This window comes from Muntiacus reevesi, chromosome 8 (genome assembly GCF_963930625.1).
Source record: "Muntiacus reevesi chromosome 8, mMunRee1.1, whole genome shotgun sequence".
NCBI lineage: Eukaryota > Metazoa > Chordata > Mammalia > Artiodactyla > Cervidae > Muntiacus > Muntiacus reevesi.
In genome coordinates, this window is record NC_089256.1 from 8,719,912 (window position 1) to 8,739,571 (window position 19,660).

At 45.0% G+C, this 19,660-nt stretch overlaps 1 protein-coding gene across 1 annotated transcript in view; it reads right to left on the reverse strand.

The window, feature by feature from the left end:
• CLSTN2 (calsyntenin 2) overlaps nucleotides 1-19,660 on the reverse strand; it is a 712,988-nt gene that overhangs the window by 112,902 nt on the left and 580,426 nt on the right. The window contains exon 6 of the mRNA XM_065942478.1: nucleotides 7,307-7,492. Coding sequence (XP_065798550.1) covers nucleotides 7,307-7,492 — 186 coding nt within the window. The remainder of the gene's footprint in view (nucleotides 1-7,306; nucleotides 7,493-19,660) is intronic.

The following is a 19,660-nucleotide window of genomic DNA, read 5'->3' on the forward strand; positions in this document are numbered from 1 at the left end:
AGCAATATCAACTCCATATTATTCCATTACATGCTTATATAATGTCTTAGTTATGCCAGGCACTGTGGTGGGAATACAGCAGTGAACCATACAGCAATGGGCCCTACCTCTAGAGACCCAATGGAAAGTCTTTTAGTTTTGGTGGGTGGAACAGTTCATTGGTAGAGAGTCTTGACAAAGGTCCTACTTGAACTACATGAAGTGCATGATGGTAGAAGGAATACTTCTGTTCTTAACCTGCTTCAGTGACCCACTGATCACAGTTGGCTGTGTGACTTGCTCTGACGAAGAAAATGTGAATGCAAACAATGTGTGTCAGTTTAGGGCAGAAACTTTATGAGCCAGTCCAAGCTTCACCACATGTATTTTTTCCATCTGCCATGATATCAACAATATTCTAGATAGAGATTATTCTGTTAGCCTGGATCCTGGTGGGAAACCAACATGGAACAGAGCCACAGTCAATCCAAGAAGGACATGTGGTAGGAATGGAAATTAACTTTTGTTATTTTAAGCCGATAGACTTTGGAATCATTTGTTACTGCAGCCTAACTTGCCTTGTCCTGACTGATAATGCGTAAGTGACTGACATGAGTGGCTACCATAACCACTTTTCTATCTGCATGCCTTCAGGATGGAGGTGGAGGACTTCTTGATGTCCTTTCCAAAGCTCACAGCCTGTTTATCCTACCATCAGATTATCCTTCCATCTCTGCAATCCTAGACAACAGGGCTTCTTCAAAGGCCTTGGAATCTCCTGGTGAAGCAAGCTGAGCTTTGGATGAAGATGGTCAGCCAGACTATTGGGGCAGGGCCGTGGATCCCCAGGGGCTGATCAGCCCAGGCAAGGCTGCTGCAGGCAAAAACCTTCTCCCCAGAATAGAAGGGCATGCTATATGGTAGCTACTTCATTGCCTTTAAAGAAATCATAACCAAAGAGAAGCCCATTGCTTACTGTCATTACCCATTGCTCAGTGTGTGCAACCCTTGCTCATGTATGAATAGTGATTTAATTGGATTCCCAACATGTGTGCATCAATTTTGCTTATAATAAAAGACCCAATTCAGCTCTGAGAATGGAAAAACTGGTTATGACTGGGGAACTGGTGCTGTCCTCCTTGGAAGCTCTGGCTCTTTAGAAGAATCTTGGAGGAATTGACAATGGTTTCTCATAGTTGAGCTATCCTGAGGGTATAAAACCTTGAATTGTGATTCTTAATGAGGACAAGCTCTGTTAAGCTGCCCAGTGTAGTATAAAGCCATGGACTAAATTTTTTACATGACTGTCTTCACCTTAAACTGTTAAGTGGTCTTATTAACTTCTAGATAACCTCATGAATGAAAGCATTTGGACACTGAACAAATATTTGCTGAATTAAAAATAAGCAAATGAGGACTTCCCTGGTGGTCCAGTAGTTAAGAATCTGCCTGCCAATGTAGGGGACATGGGTTTGATCCCAGGTCTGGGAAGATCACACTGCTGTGAGTCAGCTAAGCCCGTGTGCTACAACCACTGAAGCCCACATACTCTAGAGCCTGTGCTCTGCAACAACAGAAGCCACCATAAATGAGAAGCCCATGAACTGCAACTAAACAGTAGCCCCCACTTGTCACAACTATAGAAAGCCTATGCAGCAAAAAAGATACAGTGCAGTCAAAATAAGTAAATAAATTAAATAAGCAAGAAAGCTGAACTTGAGTTTTAAAAAAAATGAATGAATGAATGAATGAACAGATTCTCTTTGCAAATCTCCTGTGCTCACAAGTGTATAAACTCTGAGAACAGCTCATGCCTGATGATCTGAGCTGGTCTGATGGATCCATTTCTTGATTTAATAGCAGGCTCTCACACTGCAGCCTTTCCTTCAACAGGACCTGTCTTTGGAGCTCTTGACTCCACACACAGAGCAGCTGACCCCGGGTGTCATACGGGCGGTGCTGGACAGATGCCAGGAGCCTGTGGTTTCAGGAAGGAGCAGTCCTGGCCTCAGGGCTCCGAGAGACATGTGTATCACAAACTGCTTTGCTGCTTACTGTAATATGCAGTGACTCAGGGGCATGGAAGCAGGCCTTTTCTTAGGCTTGGGTTCATGTCAAATTGAATTTGGTCAGGAAGCCTCACTGGGGCCTCATCGTACATTTCATTCTCAAGGCAGTTTTGTGGCACTTCATCTTGGGAAAACCTGGGACTGAGATGGCAGAGTCCTTCATCTTGAATTTCTGACTCCAGAGGAAGTGATTAGCGGCTTGTCCAACTTCCCCATGAGGCCTGGCTTCACATACAGGAAGGTCAGTGGGGGACCGTGTTAGGCTAAATTTGTTCCTGCAAGTGGAAAGGGACACAGGTGCAGGACCTTGCATCACTTTTTCCAAAGTCTCAGTGCGCAAACCTCAGGCAGCAATATGGCTGATGTCTGGTGCTCCCTTGGAAACAAAGAGGCTTTTTTCTGGTGCTATTGCACCGGCCAGGTACTTCCTGACAGTGGCTCTGTCCAGCTGTTGTTTGATGGCTCCTTATTCAGGGATGCCATCACTGCTCCTTGTGAACGATACTGCAGGAAGAGGAAGCAGGTGGGCACTGATCCGACCTCTCTCAGAGGGGAAGGCAGCCTTGCCTGGGCTACTGCACAAGGACAGTGTCATAGAAGCAATGCCAGAATTCAAAAGCACCCAGGAGCCCTCCTGCACTGCTTCTGGTAGCAGAGATGACGGGTAAATATTGACCTAAGCAAAGGGTTTGGAAGGGTAAAGGAGAGAGAGGTTCTAGCAAGAAAAAAAGTGAGCAAAGGCATAGGGATGGGAATGAGCTGGGGATGGGGAAAAATGGGGTACTGTGGCCCAGAAGAGGCCACATACTGGGAAGAAATGGGCTATAATGATGGACCAATGTGATGGTGGCAGGTCCTCGGGAGCTCGGGAGGGTGGGGAGTCATTCTAGAGCCGGGCACCCATACCTGGCTGTTCCACAGGTATTTGTCATCACTGTCCCCTAAATCCACCCTTGCCTGGAATTTCTAGTTCTGGTTGGTGGCACTCTCATCCAGCTAGATGCTCACATTAGAATCTTCTAAGATTCCCTGTTTTTCACTGGTTGACAGCTAATCGTGGTTCACTCTTACTGATTTTGCCTCCTAAATCTGTCTTAGGTTCATCCCTACCGCCACTCCCCCAGTTCAGAAATCATTATCTCTTGCTTAGACTATGGCCGTAACATCCTAATTGGTTTCCCTGTTACCATTCAAAGTCAGTGAAGATATGTAGAATGAAAAATGCATGAACACTGGGGCTTAAAGTGTCGTGGTGGCCCTCTGGCTGGGAAACCCTGCCAGCAGCTTGTCGACGAGCTAGGGAAAACACAGAGAAGCTTGTCTTTAGAACCTAAGAAGTCCCGCATGAGTCAGGAATCACAGCCCAGGCTCCGCTTTAGAAGAGATCTGGCCTGCCTTTCCCTCATGGTCTGGAGAGAGTGTGGGGCCCAAGGAAGCAGACCTAACACAGATGGGCATGAGTCTCACTCATTTGCTTCTGCCTTTTCTCCTCTGTAGATTCAAGAGGCAGACTCCTGATCTGGAGGCAGGAATAGGCCCGCCCTGTCAGGCTCACTTGGGGTTCCCAGAAGTGTGCACCAGGAAGTGAAAGTGAGGACTATACAGTCCATGGAATTCTCCAGGCCAGAATACTGGAGTGGGTAGTCTTTCCTTTCTCCAGGGCATCTTCCCAACCCAGGGATCAAACCCAGGTCTCCCACATGGCAGGCAGATTCTTTGCCAGCTGAGCTTAACAAAGGGTCACTCTCAGTACCAGATAAGCTTGCATCTCAGGGTAAAGTGCTTTCCTGACTGAATTAACCTGCCTTCCTGCCAGGTGAGGCTGGCAGCCCAGAGGAGTGAGCTATATTAACAACCAGATGCAATTGTGCTCTAAAGTTTCTTCTCTTGAAAAATCCTCTCCTTCTCTCCATCTCCTGTTCTCCCCCCAGCAACATTCAGAATCAAATCACCCGTGTGTGCCCTTGGGCTCATCTGATCTTTAACAAGTTGACTCCATCATCTCCTAACCTGGAGGAGTTGAGGAAATGACTGTAACCTGCGGTGGCGTGGGGTTGAGCTGACTTATAATTCAGGTGCACAGGGAACGGGATGGGATATCCATTCAAAATGAGGTGTTGGCGGAGACAGCTTCTCTGTGTGTGGAGTAAAGAGCACCGGAGGCAGCTTTCTCAGTGCTGCGGGCTGCTGATGGGCATTTTTACAAGAGCTGTTTGGAATACTTAGGTTGTGCTGTTTTCCCCAATCTCCTGCATCATTCTAGAAAAACCTGCCTTCCCATGGGCCCTCCTTCCAGCCTGGCAACATGATAAATGGGGCACTGTGCTACCCAAGCAGGGCATACTGCACATCAGTTCTCAAATTGTCACTTGGTCCTTGGGCAAGAGCTACTTGCATGAAGGTGTGAGTGTGTGCCTGTGTATGTACCTGTGTGTTCACTGTGTGCATGTGTGTACCTGTGAGTGCACGTGTGCGCCTGCTTGTTGTGCATGTGTGCACCTCTGTGCGTGCATGTGTGTGTGCCTGTGCCTACTTTGTGTGCCTGTGTGCATCTGTGTGTGAATGTGTGTGTGCCTGTATGTGCATACATGTGTATTTGCATCTTGTGTGTGTGTGCACAGAAGTGTGTGTGCATGTGTCTGTGTCTCAGTGGTGAGGGAGAAAAACTGCTCCAAAGACAGTAGTGGAGAGGTCCCCAGGAGGGGCTGCAGGCTGTGTTCAGGAAGCCACATCTTCCTTGGGAGATGGAGTTACCCCCAAGTACGGGCCCCGTCTTAAGACTAAGCTCTTTCTGGAGTTGCCCACAGTCCGGCTGGAGAGGCTGTGTGAGGGCCTGAATAGTCTTGGAGAGAACAAGAAAGAAATGAAATATACATGGTGGGGAGGAAAGAGGCCCATCAACACATCCATGATCTGGTTTACCAAGCAGGTGGGACCACTTCCACCACACTGTGTCTTATTCTGCAGTTGACTTGAGAGATTTACATTCCAGCTCTAGAGGTCTGGCCCAGCATCACAGATCCAGAGTCAAAGAGCCCCTCCCTCCCATAGACCTACTTTCAAAGTCTGGCTCTGTCACTCCCTGTGTGACCTTAAAAATAATTTCTCCTCTCTGGGCTTCTAATTGTCCATGTTTAAAACTGGATGAATAAGACCCTCCTCAGTGTGAATTAGGGTAGGGCATGTGAAGCTCACTGGAGAAGGGAATGGAAACCCACTCCAGATTTCTTACCTGGAGAATCCCGTGGATAAAGGAGCCTGGTGGGCTATAGTCCATAGGGTCGCAAAGAGTCGGACACGACTGAGCAACTAACACACACACATGCGAGGTGCACACAGCAGGTGCTCAATAAAGCTAAGCTTCATCGGGTAGAACCTGCATCAGCCTGGCTCCCAGTTCCAGCCTGCTTCTTTCTTGGGGCACCATCTCTCAGCCCACTGACAGCCAGCCCTCTGTCCCCCACACTTGGATCCTTCACGTTCCCCATCTCTCCTCCCAGCCCAGCTCTTCTCCAACATGGGCACCCAGGCCTGGCTTCACCAGCATGTGACCTGAACAGTCACACAGGGCCCCCAGCTTGGTTTCATGCTTTGCTGTCTCTGCCTTAAAAGTATTCATAATTTTGGAACAAAGGTCCAGCACTTTCATTTGCAGTAAGCCCTCGTGTTCCATAGCTGGTCCTGGAGGAGGAGACCCACCTCTCCCTAAGAGGCAGGCACCACCCTTCACATTGGCCCCTGGGAAGGCACCTTTCTGAAATCAACACAGTATAGGGGAGCCGTGTTCCTTCAGGTCCCATGCTAGGTGCTCTTCCACACCTGGGGCTTGTGTCTAAATGTGTGTGCCTGTGTGTGTTCACAGGAACATAACATCCCTATGTTACTGATGAAGAGTAGAGGCTTTGTCTCAGCACTTGCCCACAGCCTTAGAGTCAGTACATGGTGGGGTCTGACCAGGTATGGTTGGTGCTGAAAGCTATGCCTTCCAACCCTTTAACCCAGGGGTCCCCAACCTTTGGGATCTAATGCCTGATGATCTGGGGTGGAGCTGATGTAATAATAACAGAAATAAAGTACACAGTAAATGTAACACGCTTGAATCATCCTGAAACCACCCCCCACCTCCAGTCTGTGCAAAAATTGTCTTCCACAAATCTAAAAAGGCATGATACACATGAAGTTACTAACAAAACAGAAAGAGGTTCACAGTCTTAGAGAACAGACTTATGGTTGCTTGGGGGAAAGAAAGGGGAAAAGGGATAGTTAGAGAGTTTGGGATGGATATGTACACACTGCTATATTTAAAATGGATCACCAACAAGGACCCACTGGATAGCACAGGGAACTCTGCTCCATGTTATGAGGCAGCCAGGATGGGAGGGGAGATTGGAGGAGAAGGGACATGTGTACATGTATGGCTGCGTCCCTTTGCCGTCCACCAGAAACTGTCACATTGTTTGTTAATCAGCTGTGCGTGTGTGCCTCTGTACTCCGTTGCTTCAGTCGTGTCTGAGTCTTTGCAACCCTGTGGACCATAGCCCCCCAGGCTTCCATCCGTGGGATTCTCCAGGCAAGAATACTGGAGTGACTTGCCATGCCCTCCTCCAGGGGATCTTTCTGACCCAAGGACCAAACCCCCATCTCTTAGCTATCCTGCATTGGCAGGTGGGTTCTTTACCACTAACACCACCTGGGAAGCCTGTTAACTGGCTATACTCCAAGACAAAATTGGAGAAGGCAATGGCAATCCACTCCAGTACTCTTGCCTGGAAAATCCCATGGATGGAGGGAACCTGGTAGGCTGCAGTCCATGGGGTCGCTAAGAGTCCATGGGGTCACTGCAGTCCATGGGGTCGCTAAGACATGACTGAGCGACTTCACTCTCACTTTCACTTTCCTGCTTTGAAGAAGGAAATGGCAACCGACTCCAGTGTTCTTGCCTGGAGAGTCCCAGGAACGGGGGAGCCTGGTAGGCTGCTGTCTATGGGGTTACATAGAGTCAGACACGACTGAAGCGACTTAGCAGCAGCAATACGAAATAAAAACTTAAAAAAAATTGTCTTCCATGAAACTGGTCCCTGGTGCCAAAAGGTTGGGCATTGCTGATTTAACCATAATAAGTAAACTTAATATTCATCCAGGGGTTACATGTACCAGTGCAGTGGGGAGGGGCTGATTCCTTCATAATATAGTAAGATACACTTTGTATATATTGTTTAAAACAATGAATTAAAAATAACCCGAACAGGGAAGCCTACCACATAATTTCTGAAGGGACTTCTCAGAGTAGGTCTCCCGGTCACAGCCCTTCCCAATGTAGTTGGTCTGCAGCTCCGTGGTGATCTGGATGGAGGACACGGCCCCGTCGCACGTCTCCAGGTGGATGCTGGGGAACAAGGGCACGCTCCCTGAGCCAGGCTGGTACTCAATCCTCTTGGTCCAGTCTGAGTAAACAAGGAAAGAGTGACCATCAGTCAGGTGCAGACAGTTCTGCTGTAACATGTGCTTTGAAAATGTGCATTTGTTCCAACACAATTGATACCTTTGGAGTAGGAAATGGCAACCCACTTCAGTCTTCTTGCCTGGAGAATCCCATGGACAAAGGATAGGCCTAGCAGGCTTCAGTCCTTGGGTTCGCAAGAGTCGGATATGACTTAGTGACTAAACCACCACAATTGATACATTAGGAAATGATTCAAGGATAACAGGGATTTCACATTTGTTTATGCAAGATTTTGTCCCCAAGAAATACTAGATGAAATCAGAAATCCATGCCTAGCTGAGCTAAGCCACGTAGGAAGGCACAAAACAGGCCCATGTACAGACCTCAAAACATCTACCAGCTACTCCACTCGCCATGTGTGCTGAGCCACATCTGCCTGCAACGCAGTTACAGCTTTCTGTGTCATTCAGAAAACCCTCTGCACAATAGTGCATCAGCTTCAACCCTTCCTATATCCACCACCACGAGCAAACCTCAGGTCTCTTCAAGGTAAGGTACTGCATTTACTGTAGTCCTTATAGATTTCTTAACCATTTAACCTGTGTAAAACTGTGCTGGCATTTTTTGTTGGTTTGTTTGTTTTCTGTCTCTTTTCTTCAAATAAGATTGGCTTTTAATTTATTTTATTATTATTTTTCACTATGCTGGGTCTTTGCTCCTGTGCATGGGCTTTCTCTAGTTGTGGTGAAGGGGTGGTGTCTACGCTCTAGTTGCCATATGCAGGCATCTCACCGCAGTGGCTTCTCTTGTTGCAGAGCACAGGCTCTAGGACTCTGGCTCAGTGGTTGTGGTGCTGGCTTATTGCCGTGGGGGCATGTGGGATCTTCTAGGACCAGGGGTCAAACCTGTGCCCCTGCCTTGGCAGGTGAGCGCCCAACCACTGGACCACCAGGGAAGCCCCTTTGTCTCTTTTCATGCATCACTGATGATGTGTTTGACTGTTGAGTCCCTCGTCCCATTTTTCCCAGCAAGGTGATTTTCAGTAATGCATACACCTTGCCACAAGCAAACAAACAAAATAAGAGACCAAGGTAATCCAGGATCCCATGAGGGTCTGGGGTTAGGCACAATGATTCATTCCCTTTCAGGACTGTGACTTAAGTAGGGCTGATGGTCTTATTCCTGCATTTTAGTGGAAAAATAACTTGGAGACATCAAAGTGTCGGAGAGGAACAAAATCACAGTCAAAATGACACCACACAAAAAAGAGTTATCAACAAAAATAAACACTGAGAGTGAGTATACACGAGAACTGATTGAAACAACAGTAGTGGAGAGTCAGAGCCGAGGCAAGGCCATGCTCATGGCGACTGGCAACAGCACTTGCTGACAGTGATGCCTGCCTGAGAAGTCTATGTAGGCCTGAGCCAGACTTGTGGGTAGAGGTCCAATCATCAAGGAACATGAGTTGTGGATACCATTATATATGACTCTCAAAGGTTTGTCACATGGCTAGATGGTATCTCTTTTTTTAGAAAGTTTTTTATGTGAACTGTTTTTTAAAGGTCTTTGTTGAATTTGTTACAATATTGCTTCTATGTTTTGGTTTTTTGTCTGGAGGCATGTGGGATTTCAGCTCCTGGATCAGGGATTGAACCTGTACCCCATGCATTGGAAGGCAAAGTCTTAACCACTGAACAACCAGGGAAGTCCCTGGATGGTGTCCTTATGCCAAGGTAAAAATGAAAGTCTATGGACTGCCTGCCTCACCCTTGGGAAACTCAGAAAGTCTTGCATTTAGGATCATTCATCAGCCACCAAGGGGTTCCCTGGTGACGCCCACTGGCCACCGGCTGCCATCTTGAGGAAACCAGCAGAATGAAAGGGCTGGGCTTAGGGACAGATGGCTTTGTTCACTGAGCAAGTATGTGTTTGAGCTTCTTATGTACCCAGCTCTGCTTGGAGCAACACAGATACGGCAGTGAAGGAGTCAGAAAGGGTTCCTGCCTTGTGGAGCTGAGAGAGAGGCAAGCAATGAATACGCCACGCTGTCCTATTGCAGAGGGTAAGTGCTATGAAAGGAAAAGTGGTGACAGAGAGGAACTTCTTTAGCTGGAGAGAGTTCCTGTCTGAGCTGACGCCTGAATGTCAAGGATGAAAGCCCACGGGGAGCCTCAGAGAAGCTTGTTTGAAGTAGAGGCAGCAACGATCTTGGCTTGACTCCATCAGGTCAGGAAGTTCTTGGGCAGGCTAGTGAAGGTCTCCAAGCCTCAGGCATCTTATCAGTGAAGTGGGGACCATAGTGTGGGGGTGAGGACTAGGTGCGACCATGTGGGCCTGGCATGCAGTAGGGCTCCAATCCTCGCTATTGCTTCCCCAGAGAGGAAAGGAGATGCTCATGCTCCCTGCACATTCCACATAACCCGGCAATCTGGGTTTAGCTCTGAACCCCCAAGTTAATCAACCACCCTTTAATGTATGCTTTGGAGTCATGAACAAAGATTTAACACCATGTTGTGAGGTATATCACCAGGAAACTTGCTATGGGATGATTTTTGTTTGTTTGTTTCTAAATGAACCTTTATTGGAATATACTTGCTTTACAATGCTTCCACTGTACAGCAAAGTGAATCAGCCATACATATACATATATTCACTCCCTCTTGGATTTCTTTCCCATTGAAAGGATGTTTAGATGACAGTGACTATAGGTAAAAGAGAATATACCCAATTGTATGTCTTTCTTCAGAGCCCCGAGGAGCTGTGTCTGGAATGGCCCATCACCTCCTGGAGGATAAGACTATGGAGTTGCTATAGTCCATGTGGCCCCAGGTCAATCTAAAGGACAAATCACTGGCAGACAGGAGGGCTTTTTGCCTGATATATCTGAAAATCACAGTGCTGTAAGCAGCAGTCCACACATGACCAGGCTCGTCTCAATCTAGGTTCAAAATTGTGCATACCATTGTGCATTCAGTCATGCAATTTCTTCTGCATGGAGCTCCCTTCCTATTCCTTTCTGTCTGTTACCTCTACCACATAACTTTCAAGATATCTCCAGTCTGGATAGAAACCCTCCTCTGTACCCTCACAGCATTCTTAATAGTAGAGTCCAAGCTGATGGTAAGTCTGAATCCCCATTATGCTGCACAATGCCCAGCACATGGCAGATACTCACTAGACAGTGGTAGGAAGCGTGTAGGATATCACTGGACTGATCCATTTGTGTGCCTTCCCCTTCTTGTAACTAGGAACTCTTCAAAGGAGGAATTGTGAGTTTTTGATCCCTCCACACCAAGTTCCAAGCCCAGGAAATATTTTCCAGGTGGATCTGGGGAGCCCCAGAGACCTAAACTTGACTTCAGCCTTGGCAGCCTTTCTTGAACCACAGGCAGAACCCAGAGCCTATTTGTAACTTCTCTGGTACTTCTCCTGTCTGCCCCTACTCTCATCGTACAGAAACAACCACTCCAACAGAAGCCATCACATGTTTGCTTCTCTTTGTTCTCAGTAAGGCAATTGGTCCAGAAATGATAATGGAAGACTCTCTTCCCAGTAAAAAGACATAGTATCAAGGAGGAGGCTGCTCTCCTTCCCTTTCTCACTCCTGTCTCTCTGCATCATCCTTCTCTTTAGAGATGCAATTTAAAAAGATCAGAGACAAGGTTCTGTGCAGGATGCCTGTGATATGGTCCGACATCACCAATTCTTGAGTCTCTCCTGCTAGTGGGTGAGAGATTCCTCACAACATCTGCTTCTAGAAGCCTCTTCTGTTAGAGAAGCCCAAGACATCCCTGGTATTGGTGTTCTGTGGGAGCTGTGGGCATCTCTTTCTCATCCAGATATGTTAGTGGTTCTCTCTGATGAGAAATTCCAGTTCAAGTCATTTTAGAAGGTGTGTAAGTACCGGACCAAATAAATAACAAGGCTTTATATTGTCACCCTGCTTATGTAACTTATATGCAGAGTACATCAGGTGAAATGCCAGGCTGGATGAAGCACAAATTGGAATCAAGATTGCTGGGAGAAATATCAATAACCTCAGATATGCAGATGACACCACCCTTATGGCAGAAAGCAAAGAAGAACTAAAGAGTCTCTTGATGAAAGTGAAATAGTAAGAGTGAAAAAGTTGGCTTAAAGTTCAACATTCAGAAAACTAAGACCATGGCATCCGGTCCCATTACTTCATGGCAAATAGATGGGGAAACCATGGAAATAGTGACAGACTTTATTTTCTTGGGCTCCAAAATCATTGCAGTTGATGACTGCAGCCATGAAATTAAAAGATGCTTGCTCCTTGGAAGAAAAGGTATGACAAACCTAGACAGCATATTAAAAAGCAGAGATATTACTTTGCCAACAAAGGTTCATCTAGTCAAAGCTATGGTTTTTACAGTAGTACCGTGTGGATGTGAGAGTTGGACCATAAAGAAAGCTGCCGAAGAATTGATGCTTTTGAACTATGGTGTTGGAGAAAACTCTTGAGAGTCTCTTGGACAGTAAGGAGATCAAATCAGTCAATCTTAAAGGAAATCAGCCCTGAATATTCATTGGAAGGACTGATGCTGAATCTGAAACTCCAGCACTTTGGCCATCTGATGCAAAGAACTGACTCATTGGAAAAGACCCTGGTGCTGAGAAAGACCGAAGGCAGGAGAAGGGGATGACAGAGGATGAGATGTTTGGATGGCATCACTGACTCGATGGACAGGAGTTTGAACAAGCTTTTGGGAGTTAGTGAAGGGAAGCCTGGAGTGCTGCAATCCATGGGGTCACAAAAAGTTGGACACAACTGAGTGACTGAACTGAACTGAACAGCGGAGACAGAGTCCTACCAAAGTTTTCAGTCCTTTTTCTGCCTTTGGTTAAGGGGGCAAGGCCCTCTCCAAGGAGAAATCAGGCAGAAAAGAACTTGAAGAACATCACACCTGCCAGTAGCTTTTGTGATCTCATGAGGCTTGTTTTTGAGGGTTTATGGAGAGCAGGCAAACCGTAAACATATCATAAAAGAAATCAATGAAGCTTTCTGAGTGTAGCATCCTTGAGATAGTGGGAAGCTCACACAAACATCTTTCATTTTCCAAGAAAGGGTGGGGGTTTAAGAGAGCAAAAGGCAAGTCATCAAACTCAGTGTTTGCCACATGAAATATCTATTCATTTTCATTTTCTGGAGGGTAGATGGCAGGATGACTAAAAGTATGACCTCTAAATTCAGGGTGTCTGGATTCAGATTCCAGCCTTCTCACTTCCTGTGTGGACTCTAAGTAAACCACAGTGGACTCAAGTGGGTAAGTAAACTTACCCACCTTGAGCCTGAATAAAAGTAGCACCTACCACCCAGGATCTGGGGAGATTAAATGCTGAATCATTTCAGCCTCAAACACAATGGACACATTCATCAGATATAGTATTAATGCTGTTAATTGATCATGTATTCAATAACATTTACTGCAGGAAATAAGAGGACATGCAATTATTAGCATCTACAAGATGATAAGTGCTTTGACATCTGTTCTTTCATTTAATCCTCCCAGCGACCCAGTGAGTAGGTGTTACTATCTTAATAGTGCATATGGCAAAACTGTGGCTGAGAGCTGGTGTGACTTGCTCAAAGCTATATAGTTCTTTTACAATAACTCCTCTATGATTCTGAGGTTTTGCTGGGACTGAGAATGGCAATTTTTATGGATTTAGCTTTGAATATTCAATTTACACTGATAAATTTTTTTTAAAATGATAATTTATGATGATGGTAAAGGATCAAGGAATATTGTCAGTTTCATCAATGCTTGACCTTGGGGGCAGTTGTAGGGGTCGAGGGACTGCTTTGATACCGAAGACTTGAAGAAATCTGGGCTTGAATCTCATCTCACCCAAATTCGGGTGATGTGATCTTTGCGAAGCAGTTATCTTTGGGCCTCTGTGGCCTCACCTGTAGATCTGAGATACTCATACCTCCTCATGGGCTTGATGTATGCATTGAAGGCTAAGGGCCCAACAGAGTGACCTTCCCTCTGACACCTCATGATAGAAACATCCCACTTTGGTTCACAAGCCTCCTAAACTTCTCTGAACTATCCCACTTGGAAACTAAATCTTTTCAGAAAGAAAATCATGAAATGGTTCATGAAAGATCTAGAGGCCAGTTAATGAACTGTTGTTCATTATTTTTCTTAAATAAAGAGAAGAGAAGTGGACCACCTATTGTTTTAATGCTCAGGCTCAATGACATCATAAGCATTCCTGGAAAGGTTACCCTGGAATGCCTTCAGGAATTAAATTCCCTCTCAGGGGATTAAAGATTTAGAAATGTGATGAATGTATTATAACTCATGCTGAATTTGGGGAACATATATTTTCTCATTAGGAAAAGATTAACTACTTAGAACTCTCTTATTAGATGCCTGGAGGTGAAAAAAAGCTAAGCTGAGACTTCTGGAAAGCATAGGCTTTATGGACTCTTATAATTCAAGACACTTGGTCCATTGTTCCAACTCTACACTCAGAAGTGACACAGAAGGATAGAAGGGAAAGATACAGGTGTGTCTGATGCTTCTTTTTCCTTAACTGTGCATGTTCAAGGGCCTCCAGCTCTTCCTGGTCTCAGCTCCTAGCAGAGGAAGAAGCATCAGGTTGTCCAGGAAATTGCTCCATTCATACAAAATAAATGGCTGGATGTGGGGATGCTGGGGAAGGGGAGAGATAGGGAAGGGATTGTCCTGATTAGGGACTGTTCAGTCAGCTGATATCCTAGCCAGTCTCTGTGGGTGTCAACCACCTGGCATCTTTCAAGTCTTTCTTCCAGGAATGGGTGACTTTGATTTGGCACCCAGGGACTTCTTTTCCTACTGGGAGAAGTTCAGGAGGTATACACGCTTAACAGTAACATGCTTAACATCTTTATCTTCACTGGCATCCGGTGCACCTGAGCTGGGGGTGAGTGAAGAGGTAGAGATAGGCTGGAGAGGTAAGTGGATGATAAATGCTGGCTAAGAGGTTTGGGTTTCATCCTAGGACCAGTGAAGAGCTATAAATGGGTGTTTAGTGAGGGTATGAAGAATCCAGACTGTGCTTTGGAAATGTCACTTAGCAGCTAGATTAGGTCTGGTGTTCAGAACACTAAAATATCTCCGATCGCCACCTCAAGATCAAGCCACACAGAGGGTCACCGCTGACAGGGTCACACAATAGGGAAATTAACTTCAGTTCAATTCAGCCAAATTCAAGAGTGTTAATTCTGCAGTTGGACAGACTCAGGTCTGAATCATGACTCTGCCACACCTGGCTGTGTGGCCCTGGGTAAATCACTGAACCTCTCTGAGCTTCATTTTCACATCCGAAGAATGGTGATTACATAAATCTACCTCGAAGAGTTGATTTGGGAATTGGAGAAAAGGTATGCAAAGCACAGGGCTTCCCTGGTGGCTCAGGGGTAAAGAATTTGCTAGCCCGGCAAGAGATGCAGATTCTATCCCTGGGTCAGGAAGATCATCTGGAGGAGGCATGGCAATCCACTCCAGTATTCTTGCCTGGGAAATCCCATGGACAGAGGAGCCTGGCAGGCTGTAGTCCATGGAGTTGCAGAGTCTGACGACTTCATAACAAAACAACAATAACAACAAATGCAAAGCACCAGGAACAGAGAGCTACTGCTACTACTCCTATCATCAGTCTTGATCATTCTTATCATTATTCTGATGCTATGCATTGACTGAGCACCTACTATGGGCCAGGCAGAGCCCCAGGCATGAGAGACAGAAAAGTGTAACTCATGAGCCCTAACTTGCAGGCACTGACAGCAGGTAAGGGCAGTGACAGACACACAGCCAGCTTTAAGGCAGACAGAGGGACAAAAAGCAGACCCCAGAGACCAAGAAGAGGTAAGTTTTACCAACTAGCGTGAACAAAGGAGGTTTCCTGGAAGAAGTGACCTGGACTTTGTTTTAGCATAGGTTGTATTATTACTTAAGTGTGATAAGGCCAACAGATCAGGATATAATTGCCATTGAAAAGAGAGTTTGTTATACTCACAAGTCCCAAATTGGGGGGGGGGGGTCCCCCACCACTGGGGATGCATGGAGAATCACCAATAGTTAGGAGATAGAGGGAGAGGAGAAAACCATAGGCAAGAGCCTGTGTTATGGTTTGCATGGAAGGAAGAGGTCAGGCAAGGTAAGCAGCCTTAGAATCACCTAGTTTGTATAATTTCAGTGACCTCTGGGGCATGGAGCTGTCCCTAGTTGTCTGGTATCTGGCTCTGGGGTGATTAGTGCAGGTAAATGTTGGCTGGAGTGTGAGACCCTGATAAAAAAGGTGGGTGGGATGTAGGTTCTGGGTTGGTTGATCAGTGCCTGAAAAGCAAAAGGGTAAGTTGTTCGTTCTCTCGAGGAATGAGCTGATTGAGGGGACAGTCCCTCCAGGCTCAGCCAGGCCCCAGTTGTCAAAGCATCAGGGTGCAGGCAGGAGAAGGCATGGTTAACCCAGCACTGCAGGATGCGGGGCACACAGTGGGCAGAGAGAACTCAAGGGTGTCACCACCACGGCCTTGGGGCTGTACAACAAGCAGTGCTTAGACGGAAAATGGTCTGAAAGGTGTGCCCCACTCAGCCGCCTGGCGGGACTCAGCAAGTGTAGACAAGTGTAAGGCCAGGAGTGGGCATCTAGGAGGCCCGGTGTGAGATGGGCCAGAAAGCAACTTTGGGGCCAGATTACAAGGCACTTGAGTGTTGGGCCAGGAAGCGAGCTTTTTGGTAAAAGAGTGACAAGAGTCAGCTTCTGAGACTCTCCTCATGTCTCCTCTCCCCCCCACCCCCGGGCTCCTGGAGTGAAGTCCTCAGAATCCCAGCCTGACTTTGGTTAGAACCATGGTGATGCTTAGACAACCGAGTATAGACATGAGAGAGGAGGAGTCAGATGCCTGTCTCCTCTGCCTGCCAGCTACTGCACCTTGTGCAAGACACTCCTTGTCTGTAAAATGGGGAGAATTTACAACTATACCTCATGGAACTGGTGTGGAGATTAGGCTAGATCATACATGTGGTAAAGCCGGGACTTGTGCCAGGCCTACGGGACTCCAAAACTCAACCTCCAAAAGGATTCCTGGCTTTTTTGAGTTCATTTTCTTTTAACATTTTCTCTACTGCTGTTGTGGGTCTATAAGCACGAGATGGGACACTTAGCTGGAAGGAGTCAGAGGCTGGGCATCCAGTCCTGGCTCCAAGGCCAGCTTCCTGTACAGAAATACTCCATGCTTGGTGTAATGCTCTGCTGTCACTGTCTTGAAAATCATTTTGACCCCAATAGCTGCCTTTCTAGCTGAATAACCATAATGTTTCTGAGCCTCAGTTTCTTCATCTGTAGAATGGGAATATTAATTAACTATCCCAAAGAGAGGAGCCCAGGCTTTTGGGTCAGACTCAGGTGTAAGTCCTAGGTCTACCTATTGGTACCATGTACTGGGGGGCTAGTCAGTTCTTTTCTCACCTAAGTTTACTCATGCAAACACTGGTGATATTATCACCTATTTCAGAGCTGTTGAAAGGGTTTATATCAAATGATAAATGCAAACTACTTAGCTTGGGCCCAATACATAAGACATACATCTCTTTTTAAGCATTAAATTATGTGATTTTCCCTTCCCCAATTAAAAACAATTACACGCAGGCACACTTTCAAAAGAAAGAAAACACAAACTCTCTGAATGCAATTACAAATATAAGGAATCCTCTTCCTTCCTTCATTACTGATCCCTTTCCATTTACTATACTTATCTTCACAAGAGCATTTTATTACCTTGTAATTCTTACTAAAAAGAGAGATCTTAATTAACTACAAAAAAGAAGGAGGGAGAGAAAAAGATACCCACGGTTTCGATCAGGGGGTACACATCACAAGCAAGGAAATTGAAACTGTAATCAGAAATCTTCGAGCAAACAAAAACCCAGGACCAGATGGCTTCACAGCTGAATTCTACCAAAAATTTAGAGAAGAGCTAACACCTATCTTACTCAAACTCTTCCAGAAAATTGCAGAAGAAGGCAAACTTCCAAAATGATTCAATGAGGCCACCATCACCATAATTCCAAAACCAGACAAAGATGCCACAAAAAAAGAAAACTACAGGCCAATGTCACTGATGAACACAGATGCAAAAATCCTTAACAAAATTCTAGCAAACAGAATCCAACAACATATTAAAAAAATCATACACCATGACCAAGTGGTGTATGCAATCCCACAAATGCAAGGATTCTTTAATATCTGCAAATCAATCAATGTAATACACCACATTAACAAATTGAAAGACAAAAACCATATGATTATCTCAATAGATGCAGAGAAAGCCTTTGACAAAATTCAACACTCATTAATGATTAAAACTCTCCAGAAAGCAGGCATAGAAGGAACATACCTCAACATAGTAAAAGCTATATATGACAAACCCACAGCAAGCATCACCCTCAATGGTGAAAAATTGAAAGCATTCACCCTGAAATCAGGAACAAGACAAGGGTGCCCACTCTCACCACTACTATTCAACATAGTTTTGGAAGTTTTGGCCACAGCAATCAGAGCAGAAAAAGAAGTAAAAGGAACCCAGATAGGAAAAGAAGAAGTGAAACTCTCACTGTTTGCAGATGACATGATCCTCTACATAGAAAACCCTAAAGACTCTTCCAGAAAATTACTAGAGTTAATCAATGAATATAGTAAAGTTGCAGGATATAAAATTAACACACAGAAATCTCTTGCATTCCTATATACTAACAACGAAAAAACAGAAAGAGAAATTAAGGAAACAATATCATTCACCATTGCAACAAAAAGAATAAAATAATTAGGAGTATATCTACCTAAAAAAACAAAAGACCTATACATAGAAAACTATAAAATACTGATAAAAGAAATCAAAGAGGACACAAACAGATGGAGAAATATACCGTGTTCATGGATTGGAAGAATCAATATTGTCTAAATGGCTATTCTACCCAAAGCAATCTATAGATTCAATGCAATCCCTATCAAGCTACCAACAATATTTTTCACAGAACTAGAATAAATAACTTCACAATTTGTATGGAAATACAAAAAAACCTCGAATAGCCAAAGTAATCTTGAGAAAGAAGAATGGAACTGGAGGAATCAACTTGCCTGACTTCAGACTCTACTACAAAGCCACAGTCATCAAGACAATATGGTACTGGCACAAAGACAGAAATATAGATCAATGGAACAGAATAGAAAGCCCAGAGATAAATCCACGAACCTATGGACACCTTATCTTCGACAAAAGAGGCAAGGATATACAGTGGAAAAAAGACAACCTCTTTAACAAGTGGTGCTGGGAAAACTGGTCAGCCACTTGTAAAAGAATGAAACTAGAACACTTTCTAACACCATACACAAAAATAAACTCAAAATGGATTAAAGATCTAAATGTAAGACCAGAAACTATAAAACTCCTAGAGGAGAACATAGGCAAAATACTCTCTGACATAAATCACAGCAGGATCCTCTATGACCCACCTCCCAGAATATTGGAAATAAAAGCAAAAATAAACAAATGGGACCTAATGAAACGTAAAAGCTTTTGCACAACAAAGGAAACTATAAACAAGGTGAAAAGACAGTCCTCAGATTGGGAGAAAATAATAGCAAATGAAGAAACAGACAAAGGATTAATCTCAAAAATATACAAGCAACTCCTGAAGCTCAATTCCAGGAAAATAAATGACCCAATCAAAAAATAGGCCAAAGATCTAAACAGACTTTTCTCCAAAGAAGACATACAGATGACTAACAAACACATGAAAAGATGCTCAACATCACTCATTATCAGAGAAATGCAAATCAAAACCACAATGAGGTACCATTACACACCAGTCAGGATGGCCACTATTCAAAAGTCTACAAGCAATAAATGCTGGAGAGGGTGTGGAGAAAAGGGAACCCTCTTACACTGTTGGTAGGAATGCAAACTAGTACAGCCGCTATGGAAAACAGTGTGGAGATTTCTTCAAAAACTGGAAATAGAACTGCCATGTGACCCAGCAATCCCACTTCTGGGCATACACACTGAGGAAACCAGATCTGAAAGAGACACGTGCACCCCAATGTTCATCGCAGCACTGTTTATAATTGCCAGGACATGGAAGCAACCTAGATG